General features: G+C 38.2%; 1 protein-coding gene across 6 annotated transcripts in view; it reads left to right on the top strand.

Annotated features, from left to right (window-relative positions):
• TASP1 (taspase 1) overlaps positions 1–15051 on the top strand; it is a 315861-nt gene that overhangs the window by 55633 nt on the left and 245177 nt on the right. For all 6 annotated transcript variants that reach the window (XM_061435626.1, XM_061435628.1, XM_061435627.1 and 3 more), the window contains one exon: positions 9530–9609. In XM_061435626.1, coding sequence (XP_061291610.1) covers positions 9530–9609 — 80 coding nt within the window. The remainder of the gene's footprint in view (positions 1–9529; positions 9610–15051) is intronic.

The following is a 15051-nucleotide window of genomic DNA, read 5'->3' as shown; positions in this document are numbered from 1 at the left end:
GTTTTTAACTTGATTCATTTTTTAAGGTCTTCTTTAACTTCTCTGAACAGTGTTTTATAATTTTCAGTGTACAGATTTTGCACAGCTTTAAAAAAGTTTATACGTAAGTGTTTCTTTTTGTTGCTGTGATAAATTTCATACTTTAAAAAAGTTAAATACCAGTGTTCCTTACCAATATAGAAATATAATTGATTTCCTTATATTGATATTCTGGCTTGGAAATTTGCTAAATTCATTTGTTCTCATTTTGTTTTTATAGATTCCATGAAGTTTTCTACATAGATAGTTCTGTCTTCTGGGAATAAAAATAGTTTTATTTCCTTTTTATGTCCATTCCTTTAATTACTTTCTTTTTCCTTATTGCACTGCCTAGCACCTCCTATGCAATGTGAAATAGAAATGCGAGAGTGAACACCCTTGCTTTATTTGTAATCTTAGGGAGGGTGCATTTGTTCTTTACCCTTAGATATGACGGGCTTCCCTCATGGCTTAGATGGTAAAGCATCTGCCTGCAGTATGCGAGACACGGGTTTGATCCCTGGGTCAGGAAGATCCTCTGGAGTAAGGGGCAACCAATTCCAGTATTCTTGCCTGGATAATTCCATAGACAGAGGAGCCTGGCGGGCTACAGTCCACGGGGTTGCAAAGAGTCAGACATGACTGAATGACTAACACTTTACACACATTATGGCTGCTATAGGTTTATCATAGATGCTCTCTATCATGCTGAGAAAGTTCCCTTCTTTTCCTAATGTGCTGAGAATTTTTAATAGGAATGGGTATTGTACTTTTTCAAATACTTCTCTGTATCTATTTGTGATGCTCTTTCTTATTTAGTCAGTTAATACAGTGATTGGGTGATTTTCGACTCTTAAAGTAACAGTTGCATTCCTGGAATAAATTCCACTTGGTTACAATGTATTATCCTTTTATATGTTACTGGATCCAATTTACTAACTTTTTAAAATACTTTTTGCATCTGTGTTTATGAGAGACTTTGGTCTGTAGTTTTCCTGTAATGTCTTTGGTTTGTGTTCATTTTGCTTCCTGGATATGTAGCGATATATGTCATCAAATTTGGAAAAATTTTTGGCTGTTATTTCTTCAGATGTGTCTTTCTCGATCCCTCCTCTTCTGTCTTCTAGGATTCCAGTTACATGTATATTTGACCTCTCATAGTGGTACTGATAATTTTTTTATTTTTCCCATTAATTTTTCTCTTTGTTTCATTTTGAATAATTTCTACTGCTGTTTACTAATTATTTTTTGGCAATACCTGCTGCTGCTGCTAAGTCACTTCAGTCGTGTCCGACTCTGTGCGACCCCATAGACGGCAGCCCACTAGGCTCCCCCATTCCTGGGATTCTCCAGGGAAGAACACTGAGTGGCAATACCTAGTCACCTGTTAATCCCATCCAGTTTATTTTTCATTTCTGACATTGTAGTTTTTAATCTCCAGAAGTTTGATTGGTATCTTTAAAAAAATGTCTTCTGTGTATCTGCCTAACATGTTTAATATTTCCTGTAACTTCTTGAGCATATGAATACAATTATAGTAACTTTTAATATCTTTGTTTACTAATTCTATCATCTTTGTCATTTCTGGGTTTTCAATGGAATGATTTTTCTCATTATAGGTTACATTTTCCTGCTTCTTCACGTTTGGTAATTTTTTTATTAGATTCCACACATTGTGAGTTTTGCCTTATTTGGTGTTGGATATTTTTGTACTTCAATTCTAGGATGTGGTTAATTTATTTAGAGACAGCGTCATCCTTTCAGGCCTTGCTTTATACTTTGTTACACGAACTAGAGAAGCATTTAGCCTTGAGCTAACTTTGCTTTGCTGCTAGGCAAAACCCTTCTGAGTACTATAACAGATGTAACCAGAATGAGGTTTTATTTTTTTAGTGTGACTACTGGGAACAGGAGCTGTTCTGGCCCTATGTGAACTTGGGGATTGTTACCTTTAAAACTTGCATGTTATTCTTTCCCAGACTTTGATAATTTCTTTTTACACATACACTGAAGACAAAGCTGAAGACTGGAGGGACTCTGCAGATTTCCGGAGTCTTTTCTCTGTGTGACTCTCTTCCCCGGGTTTCTGCCCTGTGAACTCTGGCCACCTGGGCGTCTCTGGATGCCCAGCTCTCTGTCTTCAACTCACAGAGACTGCAGGGTTCCTGTTCTGAGTTCCTGTTCCTGTGCCGTGGCAGGAAACTCTCCAGGCAGTAAGCGGGGCCATCATAAGGTTTATCCAGTTTGTTTCCTTTCTCTCAAGGATCACTGTCCTATGCTGCCTACTGGCTAATGTGTGAAAACTGTTTTCTGTATTTGTCTGATTTTTTTCCCCTTTGGTTCAGGCAAGAGTGTAAATGTATTCCTGTTACTCCATCTTGTCCAAAAGCAAAAATCTCTCAAATACCTGCACTGTGGAAAAAACCCAGATTCCCTGAGGATTCTTTGTGTGCGTTAGCTGCTCAGTTGTGTCTGATTCTTTGCAACCCTGTGGACTTTAGCCCACTAGGCTCCTCTCTCCATGGAATTCTCCAGACAAGAATACTGGAGTGGGTTGCCATTTCCTCCTCCACGGCATCTTCCCTATCCAGGGATTGAACCTGGTTCTCCTACATCACAGGTAGATTTTTTAACCATGTGAGCCACCAGAAAAGCCTCCTGAGTATCCTAAATAAATGAAATTAAATTTATCATGTTTTTACTTTAAGTTTGTTTACACGCAACCCTAATAAGTCTAGTTATGTAATTTCTGTAATGATAATAGTGACCCTTATGCATTCGTACACTGTGAGAGGCACTGTTTTATGTGATTCATATGCATTGTCTCATAATATCATAAAATGATTTATGAGCATAACATACATTTTGTAGATGAAGAAACTGAGTACCTTATTTGACTTGTTATACTATTAAAATTTTATGGAGTCCTTCCTTATCACATTAGAAGCAGCAGACTAGAACTCATAACAAGGCAGTAAAATTCTTTTATAATAGTAAGAAATAGCTGTTTACATCCATTTAGTTACTCATCGCTTACCATTCCTTCATTCAGCAAATATTTATTGTTTAATTCCTGTGTGTTAGATATAGGGATATAAAAACTATCAAAAGCAGATGGAAGACTTAGAAACCATGGTCTTCTGTTGTCATCTATTGAAGAGGCAGGTAACTATGGGGGCAGCAGAGCATTGGGTGTTTTCTAAGAAGTCTTCAAATAAAAAGTTCATCTCTCTGTATACCTCATTGAGGAAGACAGGGAGTATATCTGTTTCAGCTGCATCGAAAGTTGTTAGAATTTTGTAAACTCTTATTCTTTCTTAAAAAAATAAATCCCTCAGCAGAATTTTAGGAGGAATGGTATTTTTATTAGCTGATAATCTTTTATATTTTAATTTTCTGGTTATTGTCAGCATGACATGATGCATTATTTAAATTTTGGTATTTGGTCAGACTAGCTGAATATTTGATATCTTCATAAATTTGGTGGAACGGAGGAGGGGACGACAGAGGATGAGACGGCTGGATGGCATCACGACTCAATGGACGTGAGTTTGAGTGAACTCCGGGAGTGGGTGATGGACAGGGAGGCCTGGCGTGCTGCGATTCATGGGTTAGCAAAGAGTCAGACACAACTGAGCGACTGAACTGATTATCATAAACTGTGCCATGTTTTCCCAAGTTGATTTTATTTATAAAAGTATATTTTCACTCTTTTCTCCTCCGTGATGATATGGTGTAACTTTGATAGGCCTTACCATCTAGAACAAAGGTTGTCAAACTACGGCCTATGGGACAGATCTGGTCTGCTGCCTGTTTTTGTCAGTCGCATTTTTTGGGAACACAGCCACTCCCATTTGTGTGCATACTGCCTGTGGCTGCTTGTGCTCTGCAAAGGAGCTGTTGCATCCGAGACATCTGGGTACAAAGCTTAAATTATTTGCTGTCTGGCCCTCTAGCTGAAAAAATTTGCTAACTCCTAACCTATTATAGAATAAGTTATAATTTTTTATAAGTATAAACTTTAATAGTTTTGTTTGACTTGGCATTTTCTTTTTTCACTGTATAGTTCATTTCATTCATTTATTTATCTTGGCTGTGCTGGGTCTTCGTCGCTGTGCGTGGGTTTTCTCTAGTTGTGGCAGGCGGGATCTGCTCTCCAGTGGCCGTGCGTGGGCTCCTCGTTGTGGTGGCCTCTCACTGCGGAGCATGGGCTCTGGGCATCTGGGCTTCAGCAGCTGTGGCGTGTGGGCTCAGGAGTCGTGGTGCACAGTTGAGTTGCTCCTTGGCATGTGGAATCTTCCTGGATCAAGGGTTGAACCTGTGTCCTATGCATTGGCCGGCAGATTCTTATCCATTGTACCTCTGGGGAAGTCCAAGTTATAATTTTTGGAAATTTTGTTTCTTTTGGTGAAAAAGGGAAGGCTTGGAAAACATTGTTGCTTCATGTTTAATATGAGTTAACCTAAAATGCTCATTCAGTTCAGTTCAGTTCAGTTGCTCAATCGTGTCTGACTCTTTGCAACCCCATGGACTGCAGCATGTCAGGCCTCCCTGTCCATCACCAACTCCCGGAGTTTACCCAAATTCATGTCCACTGAGTCAGTGATGCCATCCAACCATCTCATCCTCTGTCGTCCACTTCTCCTCCTGCCCTCAATCTTTCCCAAAATCAGCGTCTTTTCCAGTGAGTCAGCTCTTCGCATCAGGTGGTCAAAGTATTGGAGTTTCAGCTTCAACATCACTCCCTCCAATGAACACCCAGGACTGATCTCCTTTAGAATGGACTGGTTGGATCTCCTTGCAGTCCATGGGACTCTCAAGAGTCTTCTCCAGCACCACAGTTCAAAAACATCAATTCTTCAGCACTTAGCTTTCTTTATAGTCCAACTCTCACATCCCTAATATGACCACTGGAAAAACCATAGCCTTGACTAGATGGGCCTTTGTTGGCAAAATAATGTCTCTGCTTTTTAATATGCTGTCTAGGTTGGTCATAACTTTCCTTCCAAGTAGTAAGTGTCTTTTAATTTCATGGTTGCAATTATCATCTGCAGTGATTTTGGAGCCCAGAAAAATGAAGTCAGCCACTGTTTCCCCATCTGTTCACCATGAAGTGATGGGATGGATGCCATGATCTTCGTTTTCTGAATGTAGAGCTTTAAGCCAACCTTTTCACTCTCCTCTTTCACTTTCATCAAGAGGTTCTTTAGTTCTTCACTTTCTGCCTTAAGGGTGGTGGTATCTGCATATCTGAGGTTATTGATATTTCTTCTGGCAATCTTGATTCCAGCTTTTGCTTCCTCCAGCCCGTTAGACCCTAGGATTTTTTGAGATGCAAATTTAGTTTTTGGTACATTGTTTATTTGAAAATGCAGTTAAACTTATTGTATTTCATAAATTCATTCAGATTTTAGTACTTTTGTATGAATGTGAAAAGAATATTTAAAGACCTATAGATTAAAAGAAACATAAGAAGACCTATCAACTAATCAGAAAATAAGGATGGATTAGTTGGATTTCCCCTCAAATAAAATAGTTTAAAAGGCAAAATAACAATAATAGCACAACTTTTAGGAAAAAATCAGGGAAATGTGAACATCAATTGAATAAACTTTTGATTCCAAGGATTTATTGTTAAATTTTTTAAGGTGTCAATTTGTTATGTTGTGGTTATGTATTTTTTTTAAGTTGCTTTTTTAGAGACGTTAAAATATTTATATTTGAAGTTATGTGATGTCTGAGGTTTGCTTCAGAATGGTCTGGATGGGAGTGAAGTAAAGACGAGCAGTGTGTTAATCACTGGTGAGATAGGGTGAGGATCCTTTTGGATTCACTATAGACTATTCACTGTAATGTACGTGTTTACAAATTTTTACAATAACATTTTGAGAAGAGTTAAATCCTTGTTATTTAATATGTTCACTATTTCTTTTTCCACGTATAGCAGGTTCTCCTTTATTTGCACTTTCTGTGTTTGTAAGCTGTAAATAAGCAGTAGCCACCAAATTGATGGTCTTTCTTCAATTCTGTGTGTTTGTGGTAAACAAAGAAGTCCTAGGTAAAACAGGCAGAAATCTGTTTTGAAGTCCAAAGAAGCAGCTATCATTTTCTTCTCTGTCTCTCTTATCTAGCATAATGCATTTTAAGCAGTTTTGAGAGCTTTCTAAAGTCACTGAATTACCCATTTTTAGACTGACAATAGCGTCATGATTTTTGAAAACAGTTCCCATCCGTAGAATCCCAGGCGGCCTTGGTGCGTCTCTGTGTGTTTGGTTGTGCTGGCCCTTCAGTATCTCAGCTCGCTGACGGTCACCCGGTCAGCACTGGTCTCAGTACACTGTTGCTTTTGTTGCGTAACACTTTAGACTTGCTTTAGTATAAATTAAGGAGAGCATAACACAAGGACAGTGCTGTCCTTTAGAGAATTTTGACACCCTCATTTATTATTTTGTTGAGTATCTTGCAGTTGTTTGTTTATGATTAGTGTGTTCTAGGCGTTGTTCTGAGTGGCTATGTGGATATCAATGAAAAACAAAGATCCCTGCTGTAATGAAGCTTACAGTTTATTTGAGGGAGACATGTAAACAACAGAGATAATATGTAAGCTATACAGTGTCTGGGCTTCCCTGGTGGCTCAGATGGTAAAGAATTCACCTGCCATGCAGGAGACCTGGGTTCGATGCCTGGGTTGGTTCATGGAGTCACAAAGAGTCAGACACAACTGAGCTACTGAGCACACACACACACACACACACAGTGTATAGTATGTCATAAGGTGGAAAAAATGTAAAAAGGGCAGAATGAGAGAGATTAAGAGTACTGGGTAGAAGAGTGTAGAGTGTTGAGTAGTTTTAAAGTATTGAGTTTCAGGCCTCATCAAGGAGATATGTTTAAACAGATGGAGAAATTTGCCATTTGGGAAAGAAGGAAGACCCTGACTGTACAGGGCCAAGGCCCTGAGGCCAGAGCTCCCTTGACATGTTTGTGTTTTTACGGGACGCTGGAGTAGCCTTACCAGGAGGTGGGGGAGATGAGGGGAGGAAGGGGAGAGAGGACTGGATCACGAGAGCACCTGGAAATTCTGCCAAAGGCTCCAGTTTGCAGGCTAGTGTCGTCACAAGGGGCTTCTCAGGATTTTGAGAAGAGGAGTGTCATTACCTGACTTGCATTTCCCAAGGATATCAGTGGCTAGTGTGTTGAGATTGGACCAAGGCAGGGAACCGAGCAAGGCAAGCACGAGAGTGAGGGGCTGTTGCAGCAATCCAGGAGAGCGACGGAGGCAGCTCAGACCCAGGTGGTGCAGGGGAGTGGTGAGAAGTGGCCAGATTCTGAGTGTTTTAACAAGGTGGAGTCAGTGGGTTTCCTAGTGAATTGAGATGAAACTTCTATGAAAGCTTTCTCCTTGGAGAATCATGAATATTTGGGAAAAATTTGAGTTGGTGCTGCAGTTAGTGTTCTGGGAAGTGATTTTTTGCTTTTATAGGATGTGCTCAGCTGCTTCAGTTTGTCCGACTTTGAAACCCCATGGACTGTAGCCCACCAGTCTTCTCTGTCCGTGGGATTTTCCAGGCAAGAATACTGCAGTGGGTCGCCATTTTCTCCTCCAGGGAATCTTCCCAACTCAGAGATCAAACCCACATCTCTTGTATCTCCTGAATTGCTGGTGGATTCCTTACCACTAGCGCCACCTGGGAAGCCCTTTTGATTGTATAGTTTTTAACCAAGCTCACATAATTTTATAGTGTTTTAAAATGATTTTAAAAGCAGTTATATGCCATTTTTTTGTGATGTTGCACTACTGGACATGTAATTTTGGATAGTAAGGAAAGTGAGGTATTCAGAAGCATCCATGATGCTCACTTTCTTGGTAAATATTATAAAATGCCTAACATTTAAAAACTTGCATTGCAGACAGTGGCAAACTGATTTCATTTAGAATCAAATCTATGAATGATTGAGAAATGAAAAATAACACTAAGCATATTTTATAAAATGCTTTTGATCCCAGATACTGGGATCGAGCTCCAAATGACCAGTGGGTGTGCTGAGGATATTAGATTCAGCTCCAAACTTCTGTCTTGATCATTTTATGCACTACTTCAGCATCTCCTTTACATTTTCACATGAGTAGAAGTTATTTCTTGTATCAAAGTCTTTTTGGAGCAGGAGAAAGTGCTACAAATGCCATCAGGATAGTTCAACTTGCATCCAAGTTCCTACTTGAATTATTCTTCCGTTTTCCTTTATGTGACAGCTTTTCTTGGCTGTTTCTTTCAGTGGTCTTCATTTGATACAAGAATAGGAGAACTGTTTTCTATTTTTGGAGTCCTTTAGAATTTTTTAAAAAATGCAAGTTTGAAGAGGTGAAGTTGTTTATTCTTGTGGACTCTCTCCCTCCTCTTTTTTTTTTTCTTTTTAAAAGCTCCCTCAGCTCCAAGCTCTGTATATATTGGAAAAGTTATTGAGCCTAACAATGTAGTTTCTCTTTGGAACTGTTTGAATATATTTCTAAGTATCTACTTTGACTTTCTTCTGATCTGTCATTGATCTTATTAACAATCAAATCTAAAGACTTCAATATATATTACTTTGAGTTTTTATTGTTGGATGATTAGAGGAATAGAAACAAAAAATGGGGAGCAGGAAACTAATGAGTAGGCTCTAGTTCAAGGAATCCATTACTGGCTGGCTGAGATCTTTAAGAAGTTGGCTGTGGAAGGAGATGAAGTGATTGATTATTATGGTAACTGCTTGCTATTACTGTGTTAGGGAATGGAGTGGTTAATTATCCTGCATGCTATTTGAAATCTTTGAAAGGAAGTCTTTTACAGTTAGCTAACAGTATCCTTTTATTCACTTTCTGTTATGTTAAAACCTGCAGTTGGGGATTAAAAAATGACCTCTGGGGCACACCACACTACCTTACCACAGTGAAAATACGGTTCTGAATCATATGTGTGTGTGTGTGTGTGTGTGTATTGCATCGAGGCTTAGAAATGTAAGTGCATATCATTGTGTTTGGGCATCTCTGGATGTACCCCACTCATTTTGGATAGATCCAGCTGTTATGCTAGGCAAGAATACCAACTCTGAAGACACTTGCTTAAGCTTTAACTCTTAACATGATTAAAATAGTTCTTGTACAAAAACTGAGAACCACTTTGATCCAAGATAAATCTTTATATTTTCCATTGGGAAATCAACTATTTTTACTTCTTATGTTGCATTTTACCAATTTTTACTTATTAGTTATTGCAAATGATATCATACCATTTACTGTTTCCAACTGTAAAATGTCTAACTTGGGGAAAAATTAAATGAATTCTTTTGGTATATAGCTATTTTGAGGTATTGCAAAATTTTTAGTTGTCTTATTATATTGCTTATCTTACTTTATTATATATGTATATAAATAATATATGTATACAAATAAATATATTTATTTATTGCCTATATACATGTAGGAGAAGATGACACTGAATTTTTAAAAGAATAATCTTTCTGTTGTTAGCTTTTTAGTTGGAGAAGGAGCCTACAGATGGGCAGTAGATCATGGAATACCCTCTTGCCCTCCTAGCATCATGACCACAAGTGAGTAAAAACTTTTCAAAATTAAGCTGTATTAGCATATATACCTGAAAGTGTTACATTGCTTTTGATCCATGTAGCACCTGTATTTAAGGAAGAAAGCTTGTATATTGAAATATTTTAGTTAAAAGATACGTAGAAAGTTGGTTGATGTTCAGTCAACTTTATCTTCCTGAGGGCCCCCCACTCCTGCTCTCTCATGCTTTTATAGAAGTATTGTTAAAGGATCCTTTGTAGGCTACTTAAAATAATTACTGACAGTCAAACCATAATACCACCCACTTAAAGAGAGAGAAGAAAACATAGGTCAACATTTACCAATCCTTGAGCCGAAGAAGGCCTATCTAGGTACCAAGTGTAGGAGAAGGAAAAACAAAAAAACAGAAAAAAGGTCAAAGGTCATAAATAGATAATAAAACATAATTAATAGGGACATTTAAATTAAGATGAGTACATGATAAATCTTACTTGTTAAATCCCTCTTACTTGGTGAAGGAGTTAAAAAATATATTACTGCTGGTAAGTGTGTGGTCAGATGAACATAATACATTGTAGGTACAAATGTAGATTGGCAGAAATTTGGGAGGATGTTGTTGAGTAATATAAATCCAAAGCCTTAAACCCATTCTGCTTCTCTGAACTTGTTATTGGAGATATAGACAAATTTATGTAGAAGGGTGCTCAGTGAGCATTATTAAAAATGTAAAAAAAATTCAATTATGTATAAAATAAACTACAAGGATATATTGTACTACACAGGGAATATAGCTAATAACTATAAGTGGAGTGTAAGCTTTAAAAATTGTGAATCACTGTACTGTACATCTGCTACTTATATCATATTGTACATCAACTATACTTCAATTAAGAAAAAGAGAAAGAAAAACATTAACAATTATAAAAAATTTTGAGAAACTCTTATATCCAACCCAGAAGAATGTAAGTAAATAAACCGTCACATATTCTTATAATAAAATGTTATAAAGTAACTAGAAATTGTTATAAAGACATGATTAAATCTAATAATGACTTTAAAAAGTAAAAAATGGATATAAATATCTATATTTGTGTGTTTCATATGTCTATCTTGAGAAAGAAGTCATGACTGCATATTTATCATAAAACAAAGAAATTGTTTAAAAACATAGACAAAATTAAAAAAAAATTTTATTAAGTAATCTATGCTGCTGCTGCTAAGTCGCTTCAGTTGTGTCCGACTCTGTGCGACCCCATAGACAGCAGCCCACCAGGCTCCCCCATCCCTGGGATTCTCCAGGCAAGAACACTAGAGTGGGTTGCCATTTCCTTCTCCGATGCGTGAAAGTGAAAAGTGAAAGTGAAGTTGCTCAGTCGTGTCCGACTCATAGTGACCCCATGGACTGCAGCCCACCAGGCTTCTCTGTCCATGGGATTTTCCGGGCAAGAGTATTGGAGTGGGGTGCCATTGCCTTCTCCAAGTAATCTATGAGTATAATTTAAATAATCAAATGGAAAAATGAGGACTCATTGGCTCCAAGGAAACCAAGTTGTAGAAAAAAGAGATAATTATCTATCACAGCAAGTGTTTAGCAAGGACCAGCTGTTAGTAACATATTCACAAAATGAGTTTAATATCACTGAAAGTTGGACTGGCGAGAGGCAGGCGGGAGAAGTGTGTGTGCAGGGAGGCAGGGAGGATGAGACCTCTGTGTTCTCACAGTCCCTGTCACTAATTCTGCTTTAAGCTCTCCCCAGTGGATCTTGGGGTAGAGCCGCTGTGCCAGTTGGTTTTGTTTTTCCCTGGACACAGGCCCCTTGGCAACCTGGCTCTGCCTGGGTGCTGCCCCTAGGCCTGCTGTGCAGCTGTCCTCTGCTCCTCACTGCTCTGTCACTCTGGAGTTGCCTTTTCCTCTCTCCAGTATCAATGTGGCTGCTTCCTGAATGGAATGTGTGGGTTTTTTTTTTTTTTTTTTTTCTTGTTTTACTCCCACATTTGGTATATGTAAGATGGGAAATCACTTACACTTAGGTTTCTGAAGAAATTGCTCCATCTTCTAACTTCCAGTCTTGCTAATATGCAGTCCATTGGCATTTTGGTTCCCAGTTCTTTGTGGTGTATTTTTCCTCTTTCAAAGGAAGTTCTTTATTCTATGTTCTTATTACGACAATGATACTTTGGGATAAGTCTGTTTTTCTATTTATGATTACTGAGTCCACTTTTGGCCTTTCCATCTGGAAATCCATCTGCTTCTGTTTGGAGAGATTTTTTTTTAGAAGATCTTGTGATAACGGTCTCCACCTACTTCTCTATATTTTTCTAATATCTATGAATTAGAGGTTGGATCTTGTGCTCTAATCCTATGTATCCTTTTCAACAGTTACTTTTTTTTCTCCTTTTAAAAATCTCTTTTATCCTATTGTCTGGGAAGTTTCTTCAATTTTATCTTCCAAATCTTCTACTTCTAATGAATTTGTAATTTTGATTTTAGTATTTTTCAGCTTTACTGATGGCTCAGCAGGTAAAGAATCCCAAGATGCAGGAGCTGTGGGTTTGATCCCTGGGTCGGGAAGATCCCTTGGAGGAGAGATAGAAACCTACTCCTGTACTCTTGTCTGGAAAATCCCATGGCTTTACAGAGGAGCCTGGTGGGCTCCAATCCATGGATCTATGATTAATACTTTTAAAACATGATATCCTTGTTCTTGTTTCATGAACTCAGCATTTTTGCTTTCTCTCTTGGGATATTATGGTTTAAAATGTGCTCTTATCTGCTATTTCTGCTTCCTCTGTCTTTGTGTTTGTTGTGTTTTGGACACTAATACATGTTTGCTAATTTCCTCAGCTATCTAGTGGCCCTCTGCCGTTTCATATTCCCGAGTGAGGCACCTAAAGGCCTGTTGGCAGCTTTGTGTGAGAGGGCAGGTCTGTTTGACCTCAAGAGAGGAGGCGTGGTCATTTCTCTATGCAGTTTTTCTCCTGGGTTAGGGAGAGACGTCTTCCCACCTCTGGGAGGGCGGTATCCCGTATTTGGGTATAGCACATGGAAAGGGCTGGAGGTGCTCCTTTGCCTTCCTCGGACTTTTACGTCAAAGTCTGTTTTTTTAGGTAGAGTCCGTGCCTGCTCCCAGCTGTGCTCCATGTCAGCTAAACTGGGGCCCGTCTGGTTCAGTCTCTCCAGGAGGTAGCTTCATGTTTTCTGCAAGTGCAAGGAAAGGATCTGGGCGTCTCCATCTGCCTGTTCTCCTGGTTTTAGTCCCGACCTGGCTTTCAGACACACCAGGTGCCTTCTGTTTCAAGTTCTCTTGATGTTTCTTTGGCAGAAATTAGTTTAGTTTGGCCGAGATTAGTTTGATTTGTGATGTCCTGGCTAGTGGGCATTGGGGTTCATCTTCTTCTGCTCAATTAGTTACTTGCTTTCTATTTTCTAAAACTGCTGATATCACTCTTCTCTTATACTCACCCCTTGTGTATGACAGTCTTCCTCCCCACTTACATTTCTTTCTGGTAAATTTTTAGTAGGGCATGGGGATGAATTCATGCATTCAGTCTGCCAATTTTACTTCAGAACATTTATATAAAAACATATTATAAAATAGTACTAGATTTTTGCAAGATGGCAAAATTATTTTTGACTATATATTAGTATTTTATACTTGGAATAAGAAAAACATAAGGTATCATAGGTTTTTTTTTTTTTTTAATGACATATACCCAATCAACAAGAAATCTCTGAATAAATAAGGTGTTTGAAAGTTAAGTGATATATTCATTTTTTGTTTTGGCAAAAAAGAATGGTTTTGACTTAGGAATTTAAAAGGAGAAGCTATAACTATTATTTAGATTAAAGAAATTTTAAATACCATCCGATATTCAGCCATTTGTTTAATCCTCAGTATAAATAAAATGGTGTTTTGGTGCTGTTTAATGATAATGCTTTATACTTGAGTACCTTTAGGGGGCATAATTTGTAGGTTTTTATTCTCCTTCAACTTTCAGAATGTCTTTCTAAGGTTTATCCTAAATTTCTTACACATTTTCACATATAATTACTTATTTCATTCCTGTATGTAGATTTGAATTTCTTTCTGGCATCATTTCCTTTAGCTTGGAATGCAAAAACTTTTCTGGTAATGTGGTAGATGTGGTAGTGAAAAATTTTCTCAGCTTTCATTATCTGGGGGAAAAAAAGTCCTTAGTTTCCTTTTGCTTTGAAAAGATATTTTTTGTTGGATATAGACTTCTAGGTTGGCAGGTTTTTGTTTTTTTTTTTCTTTTAGCACTTTCAAAAAATTGTGTTAAAATATTCATAATGTAAAATTTACCATTTTAACAGTTTTTAAGTGTGTGACTCAGTGGTATTAAGTACATTCACAGTGTTGATTAACTATTACCGTTGTCCATTCCTATTGTCTCCTTAACTCAGACAGAAACTCTGTATCTAGTAAACAGTGATTACCCACCACGCCTCTTCCCTGCCCCTGGTAACCTCTCTTCTGCTTACTTTGTCTATGAGTTTGCCTATTCTAGGTTCCTTCTCTAAGTGGAATCACATAATATTTGTCCTTTTGTGTCTGGATTATTTCCTTAGTATGTTTCCAAAGTTCATCTATATTGTAGATGATATATCTATATATATCAGGATTTCCTTCTTCAGATCAGTCTCTCAGTCGTGTCCGACTCTTTGCGACCCCATGCATCGCAGCACCAACTCCCGGAGTTCACTGAGACTCATGTCCATCGAGTCAGTGATGCCATCCAGCCATCTCATCCTCTGTCGTCCCCTTCTCCTCCTGCCCCCAATCCCTCCCAGCATCAGAGTCTTTTCCAATGAGTCAACTCTTCGCATGAGGTGGCCAAAGTACTGGAGCTTCAGCTTTAACATCATTCCTTCCAAAGAACACCCAGGGCTGATCTCCTTCAGAATGGACTGGTTGGATCTCCTTGCAGTCCAAGGGACTCTCAAGAGTCTTCTCCAAGACCACAGTTCAAAAGCATCAATTCTCCAGCGCTCAGCTTTCTTCACAGTCCAACTCTCACATCCATACATGACTACTGGAAAAACCATAGCCTTGACTAGATGAATAATGTTCCATTGTATCCTTTGAACACTTTTTAAAGATGTTATTCCATTATCTTCTGGATTCCATTGTTTCTGTTAGGAAGTCAGACATGATTGTTACTGCTTTCCTCTGTATAATGTGTCTTCTTTTTCTTTGATTGTTTTTAAGAATTGTTCTTTTTATTTGTTTTTGCCAAAGTGTGGTTTTCTTTGTGCTGGTTTTGTTGTGGATCCAGTTTTTAAACAGTTACTCTCCCTTATATTCTTGCTCTCCCTCTTCTGTTTCTAGGACTTGCATTTCACCTATAGTAAACATTTGACACTTTCATGTATTATTCAAGCTCTAATTTTTTTCCCAGTGTTTGTTCTCTGCTTTCTGTGATAATCAAGATTCCCATAGAAACAG

This window comes from Bos javanicus, chromosome 13, assembly GCF_032452875.1.
Source record: "Bos javanicus breed banteng chromosome 13, ARS-OSU_banteng_1.0, whole genome shotgun sequence".
Lineage (NCBI taxonomy): Eukaryota > Metazoa > Chordata > Mammalia > Artiodactyla > Bovidae > Bos > Bos javanicus.
Note: the sequence above shows the minus strand (reverse complement) of the source record. Positions and strands in the feature narration are given on the sequence as shown.